The 12,968-nt window shown below is 37.1% G+C and overlaps 1 protein-coding gene across 12 annotated transcripts in view; it reads right to left on the reverse strand.

Moving 5' to 3' along the window:
• kcnip3b (Kv channel interacting protein 3b, calsenilin) overlaps positions 1–12,968 on the reverse strand; it is a 54,583-nt gene that overhangs the window by 15,720 nt on the left and 25,895 nt on the right. The window contains exons 1-2 of one of the 12 annotated variants that reach the window (XM_044108967.1): positions 5,206–5,571; positions 4,875–5,136 (exon numbers count right to left, since the gene is read on the reverse strand). The exons of 5 other annotated variants lie outside the window; for them this stretch is intronic. In XM_044108967.1, the coding sequence (XP_043964902.1) occupies positions 4,875–4,980 (106 nt within the window). In that variant the 5' untranslated portion in view covers positions 4,981–5,136; positions 5,206–5,571. Of the gene's footprint in view, positions 1–549; positions 1,801–4,874; positions 5,572–12,968 lie in introns of those variants that run through there. 6 more of the 12 variants (XM_044108990.1, XM_044109010.1, XM_044108984.1 and 3 more) reach the window with 6 other exon arrangements.

Genomic DNA, 12,968 nt, shown 5'->3' on the forward strand with positions numbered 1-12,968 from the left:
TTTTCCTCATTTTAGAGCGGCCCAGCCAGTGTGCCGACTTCAATCTGATTGTCAAGGTGAAATTATTACAAATAAGAAAAAAAACATTGCAATTATTACCAGAGTTTGATTGATAAAATTCAATTAAATTCAAACTTTTTAACCCACTCCAAGTCTTTAGCTACACATCATACAAACCACAGCCTAAAAAACTAAAGGAGCGAGTAGAAGTACGAATTTATTCTTACATCTGTAGCATCATCAAATGAATTACTGTTCGTGTTAAACTGGTTTACGTAATCGTTTTACAAAATGTTTAAATGTCTAGAAATAATAAATATATGCAGGAAATGGTTATTTCATTATTTCATGAATGGTGATTCTAAGAAGAAAGTTTATCTTTCATCAAATCTGGAAACAGCATCTTCCTCTCATAATAAATATTAAAGTTTTTACAAAAATAGAAAAGATCAATTAAATTTAACAGCATATTTTCCAGTCTCAGGATCTCGGTGTGATTAATAATTAAGTTATTATATTGTTGCCAGATGATAGTTAGGTCTGCTTTACCTTCAAAGGAGGAAATGGGCTCCAGGATGCCGAACTGCTTCAGAACCGCCATGAAGAGGATGACCACCACCCCGATGGCGAACAGCTCCATGCCCTGGATGCCCATAGCTGGAGGTCAGAGGGCGCCCGCTCAGGGCCCAACCCGGACACAAACGTCTGGCCTCCACCCCCTCAGACCCCAGAACCGAGTCCCACCGAGTCCGAAGCAGATGTTTTTACCAGAGGTGAGGCCTTGGGTTGGGAGTGAGGTAAACGTGCAGCGTGAGAACCAGATGGGCTGCTCTAATGTCAACACTGAAAATATCTGGAAGCCGACATATATGGAAAACCTGCGTCAGCGAGCCCACCGGGGAAAATGGAGTCCGTGTGACGAGCCATCTATCAGAGCGCATTAAAGGTTCGCAATCACTTCCCTGACTCACTTCCTACAACTCTGGGCTCAAACAGATACGATCACTGCTCATGTTTACACAAATGATGCTTGTCTCAAGGAAGGATGAGGACGGCATCAAGGAGAAGTGAAGAGTGCAGCAAAGTGTCAGCGTTCATTTTCACGACTTGTTAGCCAGATAGAGATCTTTTGAAAAGCACAGCATGCTGTAAACGGCAAACCAACATAAATTACCCCATTGTGGACTCAAACCAGAAACCTTCTACAAACCGAGAACAATCTCACTTCCTGGTGCTGCAGCAAGCACTAAAGCATCTCCAAACAAACTAATCAAAGCAAAGAACTTATCATCTAAAAAAACCCCAGGAAGCCACTTCAGTAATCCAGGCGCTGAGCTTCCAGATCCAGCTGCTGTCCAATTCAAAGTGCAGATATAAAAGCTCACTTAGCGGCGTCCAGGCGGGGAGGTCCCGAGGAGCGGGAGGTGCTGCAGGGAGTGGAACCTCCTCCCTTGATGTTGATCTCCTCTTCCTCCCTCTCTGCAACTTCCTGAATTTATCTTTTTACAACTTCTGACTTGAACCAATCAGCCGTCTATTCAGGTTCACATCCACCAGCGTCTCCGGTTGAATCTACAAACGTTTCACACCTTTTAAACCCTTTCACGTTTCACAGTCATAAACTTTAAAGAAACAAAGAAATGGACAATTATAACATACAAAAAAACACAAAGAAAAGGACCAAAGGTAAGAGTAGGACTACTTCAGCATATTTTTACTCATGAAGGTCTGCAGTTGGAAAATTTTAAAGTGGAGTTTTTCCTTCATTGTGCTTGTGTTGTCTTTGTGATTCTTCTAATTCATTTGAACTGCCTTGTTGTTGAAAATGTACTAAATAAATAAAACTTCTTCTTCTCAAGTAAAAGAAAAAAAAAAGAAATTACTCAAATAAGAGTAAAAAAGTATTTAGTAAAAAGTCTCTTCAAGAACTGAGCAACTGATCAAATTATCAATCATTTAATATTTAAAAATTACATTATCAGATGGACCAAAGAATACATTTAAGTCAAATGGTTTTTTTTTAAGGATGAATATGACAATAACGCATATTAGTAACAAAAAATAGCAAAATCAAGCAAAATAATTTTTTTCCAAATCAGTTTATTTCAATATAAAACTTTAACAAAAACAGAAGGGGTTCATCTTTGTCTGGTGAATTTTTTGTTTAGATTAGGTTTGTTTTTCATTCAGTGGATAGAAAATCCAGAAATGTTACTCAAGTAATATTTTTAAAAGGTAAAATAATTCATGATAAAATTACTCAAGTAAATGTAAAAAGTACAGCACAGTAAAGATACTGCTTTTTTCAAAAAAAGTTACTCAAGTAAATGTAATTGAGTAAATGTAGTTACTACTGAACCCTGGATACAGCAGCGTCTCACTGAAGGAGTCCTGAGGGTAATATATCTATCTATATATGTATATATATATATATGTATATATATAGATAGATATATTATACAACTTACAAGATTCATCTTTTGAGTTATTGTGAATTTTCTCTGACCTACACAAGCTCATAATTATACATACAGTCTTAAATAGATGGACCCACAAAGACTACATGATTAAATACCCATCAGAAGTTTAGGCGGGTCACAATAACCAGCCTAAAGGTATGACTGACATTAAAAAAGGTTCTTGTAACTTATTAAAACCCAACATTAAAATAATTTTGTGCATCTTTGCTAAAATATTCAGTTGCACTGTCATGTTAGATGCTTACGTCTCTTTTGCTGCTTTTCCTGAACCTGACCTCGGTTTTCTTTCATAGAAAGATCAGGTTACAGAGACATCTCTTTATTATAAATAAAACACATCACTACCTTTCTTTTAATGGTTTCTGAGGCATGAACCGTATATAACCTGAAGAAAATAGTGTTGGGTCCGTCAGAGCGGGATAAGTTACGACTCCGCAGGAACTAATGGATCAGTGTGTGTGGGAATGTGTGTGGACCGAGTGAGAGAGATCAATATCCACAAGGAGATGCGACTATTTCTGTGGATTTTATCAGAATAATTAAGACAAAATGTTAAACATAAAATCTCAAATCTGTTGAAAATCAGCCTGGATGTCTGATTTAGGTTAAACTCAAGTATAATTGAGTTTAACCTAAAAAAAAATAGAATTTTGTCTGTTGGATTGCATTTTGAACATCTAACCTTGTTGTCCTGTATATTGATGCTGTGGTATTTGCACGGTATTCACAAAGTTTGTGTATGTCTGTGTTTCTCAGCCTGGGCCATTAAAACACTAACAGGTTTTTAAAAGGTGGGCCCGGTTCTGTCTGCTGACACAACATTCTGTAAATAGGGAAAGCGGATCCATATGGTTTCCTCCTGGACGCATCAGCAGAGACCTTCAGAGAGGAAGACACACTGAAATAATAATATTCTCCTCAATTATTTCTAATGAGGGATGCCCATTTTCCTCAAACTTTATCATAAATATATATTTTTTAAAAGTTAATTTAAGATCAAGAATCTTTTTGTTTTATAGATAAATTGTTATTTTAACTTGAGAACAATGTAGCTTGAAGTGCTGGGTCTGCTAGTGCAAGTTGTTACAGATTTCTGTGTTCTTTCATCTACAACCCTTTTTGACAGGAGAAACATAGATGATGGGAAACACAAGTAGGTTCAATAGACTTGAACACTGAGGCAGATATGAAATACAAGAGTCAATTAAACTAATAAAATGAAATATGGAACAGCTGTGGCAAGCAGGAAAGTTGAGGGAGGAGGCTGATTAACACAGAAGATGAATTGAGACTAAAAGAAACTAGAAACAAAAAGAAAAACAGGGCTGGCAATAATCTAAAAACACAAATGAGAAGCAGAATATTAAGACAGTAGAATATTAAGACAGTGTCTTTCGAAGTGGGAGCCACCAGAGGGCGATAGAGAGGCCTCAAAAAGTTCGAGGAAAGATGAGAAACAAAAAATAAATAAAACAAAAATCATATATTTTCAATTTCAGTTCAGTTCAAACCTTTTTTCAGCGCTAACTACAAAATATAATTAAAAATATATTTTAAAACGTTATTTGACATGCCGATCTTTCTGATTGGCTGCCAGTCAAATTAATCAAGCAGCGTTGCTACTTAAGATAGCACAGCTTTCGCGAAATGTAAAAGTTTTTAAAAAGGCCGAAGGAAACGTCAACAACAATAGAAAGAACCCCAAAGAACTCATGGCCGACTAAAATCAGAAGACAGGAGGCAGCATTCATACTAAATAAATGTAATAATTACTTAACAGTGAATAAAAGTGAGAAAACATGCTAAAAGTCAATGTTTCTTTAAATAGTCTGCAGTATTGCAAATGGGGTCCATAGCCGAAAGCTAATGCTGTTTGAAGGCCATGATGGCATGGAAAAATTTGGGAGAGGATTATCTACATTAAAAACAATAAGATTTAATGGGGAAAAATAGCTGAACTATTTCTAAAGATCAAGGGAGAGGGAGCTGCTGTCTTTTTCCAAATATGATAGACTGGTGGAGTACGGCGCTGCCATCTATTGGCCAAATTAGGTATCAAGCCATTAGTACTTTTACTCAACAAGGACAAATTAGGGTTTGAGAAATATAGTTGTAACTACACATGGAAAAGGTCTTGTAAAATAATCCACCAGTTCTATATTTATCAATATTGAGCCATTAACTTGAAAAAGTTCCTATTTCTTACTAAAAATCTACTTGTTAGTTTGTTTTGTCTTATTTCAATTGTACAAAGAAACTAGACCAAAAATACTTGGTAATATTTTGTGTTGTCTATTTTTTGCAGTGCACTAACCATTTAAATAAGAGACAGTGAAAGAAATCTGCAGAGAAGTGGTGGAGTAATGAATGAGTTTCCACCTCATGTGTCCCTACCTGAGCGATGGTACCTGGCTGCACTGGTCGTGCAATGGGAGAGGCAGCTGGGCCGAGAAAGGCGCCTCCTGGCCTCCACTGACAGAGCCGCCATCATTGCTCCCATCCTGCAGCTTCCAGCAAAGATCCAAACAAGTCCGACTCTGAAGGCCTGAACTTTAAAAGCTCAGTGGCAGAGAGAGAACAGCCGGGACGGCAGCACCCGATAGTGAAAGAAGAGACTGACAAGGGTGAGTAGTGGAAGAGTCTGGAAGGTCGCTGTCTGTGTGGATGAGAAGCTTTTTGAGCAAAGATATTTGAAAATCTGTTTGAGCTTGAGAGACGGACTCACAGTGCGACAGAAAGAGATAAAACGGTGGAAGGGATCAAACGGTTTGCAGAGAGCTTCTGACCTTTCACATCACACGGACTGCAGACCTAACCTTTTCTTTCTGTTTCTGTCATCTGCCTGCCTTCCTCCCTTCTGGTCGCCTCACAGAAACAAGAATCTGACTTCCAACAGAACCAAATTTCCATATTTCTACTAACAAGTATGGCTTCGTTCTTCCAGGCCTGGATAAATATATCAAAGTCTGTGAAATATTCCTCAACAACACCGGAATATTTTTGTCGTTTCTTTTTTGACTTGAATGTAACATGGGATAATGAGCAAATACTAAGAGCATTTCTTCATCAAAACAACTTTTTTTATTCCAAGAAAGTGTTTCTTATGGACTAAAATATATCTGATACCAAAAAGTTTCCAAAAAAGTCCAAAAGGTTTTAGGTTGGCCTGTTGCAATAAGTAACATATCAGTTACATGATCAATTAATTACAAATAATTTCCATTTGTATGATTTATTGTTTTCTGTTTTCTCTCTTTTTACTAAAACTAATGACAAAAGTCTTCAGTTCCAGTGTTGTAGTCAAGACCAGGTAACCCGAGACCAAGACAAGACCAAAACCAGTGCCCCGCGCTACTTGACACAATAAAATGTGAAATATGGTCAAAATTGCTAATCAAATTGATTTGAAGCAGAAAAGGCTTTGGACTAAACTGTTCCTCGTGTTAGCCACTCTAGCACCAAGTACAGCTAGTCAATCAACCATCACTGTGTTCAGTGATGGTTGATATATATATTTATGGCAAATTTCTAATATCTAATTTATTTTTGTTTCTACTTAACTCTTCCAGGGTTCGATTCCCGGCCCGGGGTCTTTCTGCATGGAGTTTGCATGTTCTCCCTGTGCATGGTGGGTTCTCTCCGGGTTCTCCAGCTTCCTCCCACACACTGTTAGCCTTTGCTGTATTTTCTACAGCTAAATACCGCAAAATGCCCAGTAAAACTAACATAAAACATCTTTACAATTAGTTACTGTAATATGCATTGCATTATGGATATAGGACATAGTATTATATTAACTTACTGTATGTTTTAAAGTTGCCGTAATTTACTGTTTACACATTGCAGTAGTGATACTGCACTTATAATGTCTTTGCGCTGGCCATGTAAGAATTCTATTTGATTTCCAACGGTCATCATAGATGTTTTATCGTGGTTCCCTGTTTCTGTATTTTTACTCCTTTAGTGGTTAACATATTTTTAAGGCAGAAAGAGAGCATGTACTTTTGTTTTTTTCACATCCTAGCTAACATTAATATGCAGTTTATCTAGCTACGTCATCAAGGGTGGCTTCGCTTCCAACGTTTTTCTGATAACGTTTGTTTTAAACTCCGAAGCTTTTTCCCTCCAAGTGCAAGTGCAGCTCTGTCGCCGTGCTGTGTGCTCACACTGCTTCAGCTCTTTGCAAGACAGGTAAAAAACACTTCTTAGAAAACTGTTTGAAGCCAAAACCTAATCTGGATATGTACATTTTAGATGGAGCTAACGTAACTTATAGCATCATGCTGTAATGCTATAACTTAGCATGAGGTGAAAGATAGAAAAATATGATGGTGTTATTTTTTGAGCTGGTTCGGAATTAACGTTAGCTAAGGTGCTAATTTTACCGAAGGTTTTAGCTTGACTTTTGCCGCTAAATCTTCCTCGAACGACTAGCTTTGGGTTGAGATAAGCTCAGTGCTGAGTGTCTGTTAGCATTGTTGTTACATCCTTTGTCGAACAATATAACGTTAACTGATAATTGATCCCCCTTTTTTTAAAAAAAAAAATAACTAATAACTAATTATCTAATTATTTTATTAGATAATAAAATGATTTAATAACTGTTCATTTGTTTAAACCATGACCTTGCAAATGTTAAGAGTGCAGATTAGCTAGGTCAACAAGGATGAATTCTAACTTGTTCTTTTTTTAAAATATTTGTCAGATAACTTTTTTTTTTTAACTCCCAAGCTTTTTCCCTCCAAGTGGCTGTGCAGTTCTGTCCTGCTGAGTGCTAACATAGTTTCAACTCTTCAAAAGACAAGACAACAGGTAAAAAGACAGCTCTTCAAACATATTTGAAGCCACAAAATAGTCTGGAAATGTAGAGGAGCAGCTAACCTAATCTATAACTTTGAGCTTGCTACAGCTAGTTAGCCTGCTAAAGTAGCATTACATCTCCAACATAGTGTATAAGAGTCTGTAAATGAGGACAAAGGTGGAAAACATTCAAGTGGTTTCTGTTATTTTTTGAGTTGGTTCAGCCACAGTGGCAGTTGGACAAAAAAGTTTGAAAATGTAGATAACTTCCTGACCATCTCATGACCTCCCACATTGTCTGTCTTATTCTTTACAGTTCAGCTTCCACAAGATGGATCCCACTGATTTTGTTTGACGAATGGAATAAAAGTTCTTCTGATGTAGGAAATGCATCTGATATAACAATATTTATTGATATGAATGCCTACCATATAGTACATTATCGCACTTGCACTGTTTTTGTGATGTATTGTGTAACAGAGCACATTTAAGCTACTGTTAACTGCTTTCTGACAATGCAGCCTCTGCTGGTTTTTGACTCTTCACCATTTGAATGATATACGTGTTCATATTGGTGCATACCTTATGTGGTACATAAAATTTGTAGTGCCCAATTTTTTTAGTTGTTCTTTTGTTGTACAGTGTGCAACAAATAGAAAAGGTTATGTAAAGATTGTTACTGTTATTGGATCCAGATGCATTCAAGTGTCCATATTGAATGAAATACAGTTCATATTCAAATGAAGTTAAGTATATTCTATATATTTTTTAAAAGTCAGTCTTTTAATAGTTTATGGCTGGTACTTGATGCACACATGTTCATGTTGCTACATACATGTGCCATAAAAATGTTGACATGACCTGTAGTGTGTTCTATGATTTTGTTGTTTTATAGCACATTATATTGTATTGTGACATTGTTCTTTATGACATTGTGAATATATAAATGGATTTTATTTCAACAAATTTGCAGAAAATAAATACCTGTTTTTATTCACAGCACTTGGACTAAAATTTCTTTTATGAAATTTTTTGGTTTATGGTAAAATATTCTCGTATTAAAAAAACTTAAACTTCAATTTACAGTAAAACTGACATTATGTTGTGAAACAAGTTTACAGTAGACCAGCTTTACTATAAAATACATTTACAGTTTTATGCTATAAACTACATTTACAGTAAAGCAGTTATAACTGTAAATCACACTCAGTAAAAATTAACTGTGAAATATCATAACAGTAAAGGTACTGTGGAATGGTAATTACAGTAACTTACTGGCAACACTGTTGGGTAATAGGAATAAAAGCGCTCAAAAAGCGCTTACTGGCAACACTGTTGCCAGTAAGTTGCCAGTAAGGTACTGTAGAATGGTAATTACAGTAACTTACAGGCAACACTGTTGCCAGTAAGGTACTGTAGAATGGCAATTACAGTAACTTGCTGGCAACAGTGTTGCCAGTATGTTGCCAGTAAGGTACTGTAGAATGGTAATTACAGTAACTTACAGGCAACACTGTTGCCAGTAAGTTGCCAGTAAGGTACTGTAGAATGGCTGTAGAATGGCAATTAACTGTTAGACTTTTTATTGTAATTTTACAGTAACTTACTGGCAACACTGTTGCCAGCAAGTTACTGTAAAATTACAATAAAAAGTCTAACAGTGCAGTCCAAAAACAGGACTGTCAGGTTAATTGGTCTCTCTAAATTCTCCCTAGGTGTGAGTGTGTGTGTGAATGGTTGTGTGTCCTGTATGTCTCTGTGTTGCCCTGCGACAGACTGGTCACCTGTCCAGGGTGACCCCGCCTCTCGCCCGGAACGTAGCTGGAGATAGGAACCAGCAACCCTCCTGACCCCATTAGGGACAAGGGTGACCAGAAGACGAAGACTTAACTCTCTGGTGATCACCTCTCTTTCCTGATTATATGTATTACATTCTAGAAAAATATGCTGTATTGTTTCTGACTCTCCACAATATCTACACATGAAGACTAGGCGAAAATTCAAGCGGGGAGACAAAACACAGCCTTCACACATCAGGCACTCACCATGCTCCCGCCGCAGCCAATCAGGACAGGTGCGTCGCACCGCTTCAGCCAATCGTCGTTCACGGATCCCTTCAAAGGACAAGCCTCCCCGGATCTTCTCGCTCGTCAGGCGTGCTTTGACCCATCTCCTCCCCATCTCCACCATCATCCCAGGGACATCTTCCTAGCTCCCTCTCTGCTCCTTCGTTCAACGCTCTGTTCCACCACCAGTATTCGGACCGGGGGGAAGACTACCCTGAGCTAAACCTGGACCGATCACCTACCTGGTGATCCTCAGCTCACAAGTCTTCCGCCGGGTTCGAGCGCCAAAGTTTCTGTATCATTAAATCTTCTAACTGCTTCTCTTTCTCTGTGTGAGTCTATCCAGATTGAAATACCTGTACTATGTTTGTTAATTATTTTCAGAGTACTATTTAACCCCGTATGCCCAAACCTTAACTTGGATATAACATCCTCTTCTCTTTTATTCCTATTACCTTTCCTACGTTCCCCAACTTTTTTTTTTAATGCTATAATAAAATCTTGCATTGAATTCTCTATCCCATTCTTCCTGCCATTTCTTTTTAGTAAATCATTTTTGCTTACTTTGATATGAAGCTGAACATTATCCTTTTTTGCTGCATTTTTAGTAAATTTATCCGCCAACTCGTTTCCTACTCTTCCAATATGGGCAGGAATCCAAACTAATTTAATCCTGGATCCATATTTTTTAATTCTAAAAATTGGTTGATTAATATCCAGTGATATCTTGTCTTGTTTCTGAATTTTGCTCTAAAATACTTATTAATGCACTTCTTGAAACTGAACAAATGAATATCTTCTTCTTTCTTGTTTCTTCACTCCATTCTAGAGCCATTAATATAGCCATTAAGTCACCTGTGTATACCGTCAACCTATCTGTTACTCTTTTATTTTTCATAATATTTAAGTCCAGAATTACAAATGCTATTCCTTTTTTATCATTTGACATTTTAGAAGCATCTATACATACTTGTATGTGCTCTGCATATTCTTTCCTTATTACCTTTTCACCTCTTTCTTTTCTATTTGTCTTCCTCTTTCCAATAAACTTAAATCAACTTCAGCTTTTCCACTTAACCAAGGTGGAGCATCAGGAATACTCACCACAGGACTAACTAAATAATTATATTTCCTACCTCATTTATTTCAGTTTAATCCATCCAAAACTGTTAATTTTACTTTTATGAACTTTTTCTTGACAAGGTTGTAACATGGCATTTGGAGGATAACTTTTCTTAAATCCTTTAATATTTGCCCAATAGTTCCTGGCTAGTTGTTTTCTTCTGAGCTCCAGTGGCCGCCTGAGTTTTTTACAGTGCGCGGTTCTGGTGGCTCGCCGGTTTATTAGCTTTTCTTCTGGTTTTCAAACTGAACAGATTTTTGAAGATTTTTCTCTGGGACCCCTCAGAAATTAAAAGATCCAGGGTGGCACCCAATATCTCAGCGTTCCCGACTGATACATTTTGTTAAAAGTTCGCCCAATTCTTCGCAATATGCTTGGCGATTGTGTCTCTCCCGCGGATTCTGTTTCGTTTTTGTTTTCAGTGTCTTTTATTTGGGGAACCTCCTCAGGGTTTTGTACCACCCTGGATCTTAATCTGTCATTCTTCAGCTTCAGACCTACAATTTCCTTATTTAACTCATCGTTTTCTGCTTGAAGCCAGTTCACGTGTTTGGTTTTCTCTTTTAATCTACTCTCAAAATCCTTTCGCGTTGTCCGCTCTGTTTCCTCAAGTTCCACATTTTTTTTTGAAATTGTATAAAAGTCGCGTTCCAGGTCAAAAATAGTCTCTTTTGATTCATTCAGCTGCTTAATTAGTGTCCCAACCTGATTTTTGCTGAATTTATTTGCATCAATAAGTATTTCATTTTCAGCCTGGAATCTCCTAGCGTTGTTGCTGGTGCAGCTGTTAAGCCGTTCAATTTTTCTCCTCAATTTATCAACGGTGTTTTGAAGCTCCTCCTTCTCCTCCTCCAGCTTCCCACACCTCTTCTCCAAAATGGTCACTCTTGCTAACAACAAATCTTGTCCTTCCATGTTCGCTATGTTTGCTACCTTCGCTACCAGAAACTGCAAATGAATTTCTCTGTGGAATCTGAGAATACAAAGATAGTCGCCTGTGATGTCACAGACAGGTTGAGTGACATCACTGTGTGACATCAAAGCCACAAGAAGTCTGTTGGGTGTGGAGGGAAGGGGGTGGGGGGGTTAAACTTTATTCGCAGACACACTGTATAACAACAAAGTTATGCCTCATTTGTTCTGCCTCAAGAAAAAGCAAATATAGATAAATATGTTCAAGAAAAAGAAAAAGCTAAGGAGCTTTGGTTCCAACTGTACATTCAAACAACACAGATTTCAATTGTTTTTGTCTTTGATAGTCAGGTTATAAAACTTAACTTCATTGTAAAATGCAGCAAGGCTGTGTCAGGAATAATTCAAATGAATTTTAATTTAAAGATCACATTAATGTTACAGATCCAAGTAAAGTGCACTTTCAAGTTGTATCTAAGTTTAATTAACATTAAAATCAATTAAACTTAATTGACTCAAGTCAATTAAGTTAAACAACCTTCTAAACAACCTTAGAAGAAAGAAGCAGTTTATATGGATATTTAATCACACACGGTGACATATTTCATGAGCATGTATCTTAAGAGTTATTGTAACTGGCATAACTATCTTAGAATTCAAAGTATTTTAACTAAGTGAATACATTAAATCACAGTTTAACTTTCCACCACTGTGTTTTAGAACACGAATAAACCATAGAGCCTGATAACAGTATTTTACACTCATACCATGGAATATATATAGCCCAACTACCTCTACGAGCGGTTACTGTTAGTGGTTGCACCTACATATCCCGCCATTATCCACCGCTACAGTGTGCTAACCAACTGACGCCATGGCATGTTAGCTACTTCCTCTAACCGTTGCTGGCTCCGAAACACAACAAAACTCTTTCAATATCTTTCACACATTAACGCATTTCCTTAAACGTTTCTCGAACAGTACCAAATAATAAAAAAAATACTTTGTTAAAATAAACTTGAAGGTTTCCCTCACCTGAAAAACAGCATATAAATAAGCACACGGAGACGCAGTCTGCGTTACAGTATTCCAATTTCTCTCAGTTTATGAGAAACGGCAGAGCAACAGGCAGCTCAGAGTCTCCATGTGCCACCCACTGGCGAAACACTGTTACTACACCCATCGTCATTAACCCCATGAACATTTAAAGAAATGCATACTCCTTTTTTTCTATTGTGGGCACACACCCGTGGGCATCACATTTTCATTTTGTTTTAAGTCAATGTTTGTTGTTGAATATAAATAAAACATTACTTCACTTATGACAAGACATTTTCTCCCAACAAAACTAATATATTTTTAGTCAATATTAAGAAATTGTTGACTGAAAACAGGCTCCTATTTCTTGCTGAAAAGTTGCTTTGAAGTTAGTTTTGTCTTATTTCAAGTTAACTAAGACATTTACACTAAAAACTAGACCAAAAGTATTTGGTAAAATTTGGTGTTTTTGCAATGCAGATCAGTTAACAACATTCATGAGCCACAAGACATCGTTGCTAAATACATTTAAATAACATTTGGAAGCAT

Source organism: Gambusia affinis, linkage group LG03, assembly GCF_019740435.1.
Source record: "Gambusia affinis linkage group LG03, SWU_Gaff_1.0, whole genome shotgun sequence".
Taxonomy (NCBI): Eukaryota; Metazoa; Chordata; class Actinopteri; order Cyprinodontiformes; family Poeciliidae; genus Gambusia; species Gambusia affinis.